At 45.5% G+C, this 6000-nt stretch overlaps 1 protein-coding gene across 3 annotated transcripts in view; it reads right to left on the bottom strand.

Annotated features, from left to right (window-relative positions):
- Positions 1–1161: 1161 nt before the first annotated feature.
- The window catches only part of FAM20A (FAM20A golgi associated secretory pathway pseudokinase), a 42430-nt gene continuing 37591 nt past the window's right edge, over positions 1162–6000 (bottom strand). For 2 of the 3 annotated variants that reach the window (XM_073312020.1, XM_073312021.1), the window contains one exon: positions 1162–3275. In XM_073312020.1, the coding sequence (XP_073168121.1) occupies positions 3011–3275 (265 nt within the window). In that variant the 3' untranslated portion in view covers positions 1162–3010. Of the gene's footprint in view, positions 3276–4070; positions 5038–6000 lie in introns of those variants that run through there. The other variant, XM_073312022.1, reaches the window with a different exon arrangement.

Below are 6000 nucleotides of genomic sequence, written 5' to 3'. Positions count from 1 at the left end.
TGCAATCTGTCTTTTTTTCCCCTCCCCCTTGTATCTTATTTTACTGTGGTGTTGAAGGATGAATTGTTAATGAGTTGTAGGAAGCAAAGTAGCTTAATGCATTAGCTTTTTACGGCTGCAGACTTGAGTTCAAATCACAGCTTAGCTCACAAATGAGAATTCCCTTCACAGCACTTACCTCGTGGTCTGTTTTTATAGCTAGCAAAGCTGTTCCTCTTGGACACATAACATCTTGATTTTTGGAGCCCTGACCATTCTCAGTTGTCTGACTAGCATCTGTTCACACATATTTGGTGCACACAACAACGAATAGACTAAATGCTTGTAAAATCTGCATCTTGTGCCTCTTCTCCCTTCCCCTAATCTAGCTACTACAGACCTCACTTTACCCCATTCAGGATAGCAAACTGTTGACCTGGTTTCCATTATTGGAGCTCATAAGCTTCTCTAAATTGTCCACTCTAGTTTCCTATGTGACCTGAATGGAAACTTTGACTATATGGGGACTCTACGTGCGTGTCTTGCTGGGCACATGAAAAGAAATAAGAAAGGTGGGTGTGATTCTTAACTCACTCCTGCTGATGTAAAGTAGGAGTAACACCATTGACAGCTGGAGACTCACTAGAGGTGAGAGGAAAATCTGTCCTGATGTGTTCAGCATCTGGGATCGGTGGAGGTGGCTTCTGGGTAGTCAGCCAGGGGTGTTCCTGTCTCTTTTCCTTGGTGAAATCAGCAGCTTATTGGAAGCCTCAGAGCACATTTAAGAGCAAGGGCTCAAACCTAATTCCTCCTGATACATTTGCTAGTAACAGGTGTTTGTATATGTTTTGTTGAACAATTCTTGGATTTGGCCAATTTTCTGCAGTGCATTAAAGGCACCAGTAGAGGGAGATCTAACTTTGGGAACATCAAGTCCATGTGTTGAAATAACTACACTACATTGCAAGCTAAATCTCTCAACTCCTTTCATTTTAACTGATTCTCTGCTGTACTAGAATCGGTGTAAAAGGGGCAGGAGGGAGAACCCCCACCAGTATGCAGAGCTCTTTTGAGCACTGATTGAAAATAGAGAACTAGTTAACTGCTTTATATAGAGTTGCTTTGGTAGAAAAGCTCAAAGTGGAAACACTTGATGGAATCAAGACTCAAGTCAGGCACCTATTCTTTGGTTTCTTATCTTTATTACATTAAAATATTGGAGGAAGCTTTAATAAAAGACACAACAAATCAAACTTCCTCAGACAGGAAAAACTGGGGATCTGTCTTGCTTTCCCACTCTGGGTTAGCAAAGATTTACCACTAACAATTGCCACAGAATCACTGAGAAGATGTTAGCTTTGCCAAAACACAACTCTGATTACTCCAACTGATAATTGCAGTCTGCTGTGGACCTGTTATAGTATGTTGACATACAGCCAATTTAAAAATCATTCTGGAGTTGGGGAAGTTTAAAGTACAGTCCCATGGGGAAGGTGGTATGTGGGATGGGGACAGACTTGATTAAGCTAGAGTTGAGGTTAATCTTCATTTTGCACCTGTTATCATGACTGAAAACTCACTGACTTAAAATAGTAAATTTCAACTAGCAACAAAACTAATGCTGAGGCAGCTTGCTCAAAGATGGTTAAGAACTCTAGTTGAAATCCATGTGTCTTGTTTGTAAAGGCTTAATGCATCAAATGCAATCTGAGTCAAATTCTCAGCTGACAGGTGTCAAATGTTCTGTCAAGCACACCGCAGAATACAGTGGTGTTGATAATTTGGCACAAATCACTGGAAAAATCACTGGAAAATAACACAAGTTCTCAACTGCTTCCATTAGGCTACCAAAAAACTCAGCTCCATCATTCTGAACACTTAAAAAATGGAACCAGTTGGTAAAGATTCAATTAGCAAACTATTCTTAAGCCTCATCCTAGGGAGGCAAGGGGAAGAGGACAGCTTATCTAAGGCCTTTTGAGGAGCTGGCATGTTTTGTTTTTGGTCTCCAGTTCCTATGATACTTTTTGAAATCTGCAGAGGTGCTAGAGAGAATGAAGGATGAATCTCTTGCAAGCTTCCACTGTGTTCTGATGAACTGCTTAACAATTGCTTAAATAAATATTGGTTTTTAAAGCTGTTATTCTGTGCCTACATTAACCTGAGAGAGAGCCCCTTGCTTAGCATCCCAGTTCTCAAGGCAGTCATGCTCTTGGCTGAGTGGATGTATCTCTGTCAAGCTCTTTATCTTTTGCAGAGCTGCACTGCTGGGGCCTAAATACTATGAATGTTAAATTGCCTCTCCTTTGCAACACACAGCATAATTCCTCTTCCTCCCCCTTCCCCCCCCCTTCATAACACCAGCTGGAAAAACTCAAATATTTGGCTCTGTGGTGTAGGCCTTGTGACACACAGCTCACCTGGAGCTTCTTGTCATTTTACCCAAGGCTGATGGAGGGTTTCTGATTGCATGAATAGTAGACAGGTGGTGCTGAGCTGGCCCCATGAGCCTTCTTGACTTTAAAGTGACAGATGCTGCCCTAGCTTGCAGTGATGAAGGCCACTTTTACTCAAGTGTATGAGCTCTCTCACAGAACCTGGCCGTGCTAAGCACGTTTTCCTTTCAGCATGGCTTTATTCAAGCCTCATTCTTGGATCCAGTTTTGGGGTGTCAAGGACAGGATGTGGCTCCCATGCAGGTACAGCAAGCCAATGCCCAGGCTCTTCTCCTGCAGCTACAAAGCAGATGAGTCTGTGCTGCTCCACTGAGGGACAGCAGCTCATGGAATGAGTCTAGTGGTCAGGCCCTGGCCTGCAAATGTACTTGCAAAAGTTTACCCCATGCACTGAAGCTTGAGTGGAACAGTCTTGCTGGGCACAGTCACCATAAAAGCCCAGTAAGAATCTAAGCCCTTCCAAACAGCTTTGACTCTCAATCCAACAGGCTTGTGTAGGTGAAAATTATCAGCAATTAAAGTTCACCGGCTGGCTCCCAGGGGCTCTTCCCTGCCCCTCCAAAGAATTTAAGGCTCTAGCTGGTTGGCATCACTCTGTCAAACAAGGGCACTTCCAGCTGCTTGGTGTCATTGGCCACAACCTTGTCTTCTCCGTGTGCGTCTATGCATTTCCCCACTGTCTTAAGGATGAGCCACAAACGTCTGTCCAAAGCCAAGAGATGAGGTTCAGTGAGGACAGGTGCAAGGTGATCCAGCAGGAGGGATTCCCTCATGACATCACTGAGCCGGTACTCAGGCAGGGCCAGGAGCTGCAGGTGTAGTAATGTTGTCCTCTTTATTCTGGGAAAACAAGGACTCGGATCAGACACTTTTACACCAACTTTTTGTATCCTCCCAGTACTAAGTTGCTGTGTCAGCCCAGCAATCTGCCAGTGGGCGACAGCGAGAATGGGTTTAATTAATTTTTGTCACAGTATTTTTGGCAAAGTGGTGTTTCGATGGAAGTGAAGAACACTCTGTTCCTTTAAAGTGTAACAACGGTAGGGATGATACATGTTTGTGTGGCTACGTGAAATTTGAGCCGAGAACCTCTAGGCACTTTACCAACCAGGAGACACCCTGCAAGGTAGCCAAGCACTGGTCTCAGTCTTCTCTCTGCTTAGCTTTAGATTTTTGTTGAGCTAGGACAAGGGCCCTCTTTTGCTATAGAGCTATAAAAACACTGAGGGCACTTTGTAAGTGATAGTAACAGCAATATCTGGGACTAGAGCATATCTTGACCTATCTGTATAAATACCTTAACCTGAATCTAGCAGGCTCTTTAGCTTAATAGACACAGGCAGAACAGGAAGCTGAAGTTAGGAAAAACTCAAAGGGGAAATAAGATGTTAATGTTTAACAATGAAGGGGACTGAACTTTGGTGCAGCTGGCTAAGGGATCTGGTAGCTTCTCCGTTAGAGTCATTAAGACCAGAAGAATGTCCTTTTCGAAAAAACAAAACCAAACACGGGGCCAGAGTCTCAGCTGGGTTAAATTGAGGAATGGTAAAGAAATAAGTCAGACATTTCCTAAAGAGAAACCACAGGGAACAGCAGCTCTCACCATGACTCCCTTTAATTTAACTTTCAGCTATTGATTTATGTGAATTAATAAGGGAGTAGCTGAAATAGGATTCAAATAGTAAAATTTATGAGCACTTTTTAATAATTGGAGAGGGGGAAACCAGACTGATTAACTATATCAACGTTCTCCCAGGCCTTTAAAAGGCAGAGATTGTCTGAGTGTTACGGGCAGGGTTCTAAAGAATTGGATCTGAAATTCACCTTGTACCTTTATTTGTTGATCATTTTGATGGCGATTGAGGTTTATTTTTAAGTGTTGATTTAAAATTTTCACAGTTGCGCAAAATAGCGGGTGTTAAGCCTTTGTTCCCTGATTCGTACTGATTTTACCATTGAATGAAATTATGGTGGGGGGGAGGTCAGACAATTATTGAATGACAGCAGAGGATGAGATTCAAAAAGCTAAAGCTTTATAACTATTAAAACACACATTGACAACATCACCTGTCACAATAGACAAAGTAAATAGCCTTTAATCAAACCCTGATAACTTTTCAGATATTGCCTATCTGTACATTTTTATTATTCGTGGTGGAAATATTTTTTCATTGGTTTCTGCATGTATAGTGAAATCAGTGTGTGTGGACATTTACTAACAAAAATCTAATCCTTCCAAGCCTATGTATAGATGAGCAACCCAACCTCTCGGGAAGAAAGTGTAACCCACACCTGCTTGGTGTGGCACTCTGTCCCCCTCTAATGGCACCTAGACCAGCTAGCGATTGATGAGCCTGAAACAGCCTTGGCTAAGAGATGTATCTTTTAACTCATGCAAGTAAGCGCCAGAGGTCCTAGGTTTGATCCTGGCTGCCAGCGTCTATTGGCGTTACAAAAGCGTGGCTGTACGAAGGCTGTTTCAAAGAGTTGCTCCTCTGCACCAAATCTGTCAACATTTCATGTTCCTTATGTAACTCCTGGGGTGTTGGGAGGCCCAGCTGGGCTTTTTTGATATGATGTAAGATGCTCTGCTGAAAAGGCACTAGAGAAACGGAAAGTGTTAGGAGTTGGAAAGTGTAATGTGATACAATATTCTAGTATACTGCAGCATTGTAGAGCTTAGTACTATAATATCATGCTGGAGCCGTGGTCTCCAACCTTTTTCTACACAGGACCACTTTTTGAATTTAAGTGCAACCCAGGATAGGCCCTGCCCCTTCCCCAAGGCCCCACCCTGCTCACTCCATCCCCCCCTCCTTCTGTTGTTTGCTCTCCCCCACCTTCACTCACTTTCACTGGGCTGGGGCAGGGGGAGGGGTGCAGGCTCGGGGCTGGGGTTGATGGGTTTGCAGTGTGGGAGGGGTCTCTGGGCTGAGCCTGGGGCGGGGGGTTGGGATGCAAGAGTGGGTGAGGGGTTCAAGCTCTGGGAAGGAGTTTGGGTGTAGGAAGGGGCTCAGGGCTGGGGCAGAGTGTTGGGATGCAGGCTCCAGGAGGGGGCTCAGAGCTGGGGCCAGGGGTTGGGGTGCAGGCTCCCACTGGGCAGTGCTTACCTCGGGTGACTCCTGGTTTGCAGTGCAATGGGGCTAAGGCAGACCCCGTGCTGCTCTTGGAAGTGGCCATCCCTGCGGCCCCTGAGGGGGGAGGGACATGTCTCCACCCGCTGATCCTAGGCACTGCCCCCGCAGTTCCCATTGGCTGAAGTTCCCCATTCCTGGCCAATGGAAGCTGCAGGCAGGAGCAGCGCGGAGAACCCCTACCCCCCGCCTCCTCAGGGGCCTCACCCCCATAGGGGTGTGCTGGCCACTTGCGGGACTCAGCACACGGGGCCTGGGCAGGCAGGGAGCCTGCCTTAGACCCGCTGCGCTTCTGGACTTTTAGCAGCCAGAGATCACGATAGACTGTCAGAGACTCCAGGATCGACCAGTCGACCGCGATCTACTGGTTGGTGACCACTGTGCTATAAAGCGTGTTGCAGCATTGTGGAGCATGGGACTGTGTGGGGGTA

Source organism: Lepidochelys kempii, chromosome 14 (genome assembly GCF_965140265.1).
Source record: "Lepidochelys kempii isolate rLepKem1 chromosome 14, rLepKem1.hap2, whole genome shotgun sequence".
Lineage (NCBI taxonomy): Eukaryota > Metazoa > Chordata > Testudines > Cheloniidae > Lepidochelys > Lepidochelys kempii.
The sequence above is the reverse complement of the archived record's forward strand: the minus strand, read 5'-3'. Positions and strand labels throughout refer to the sequence as shown.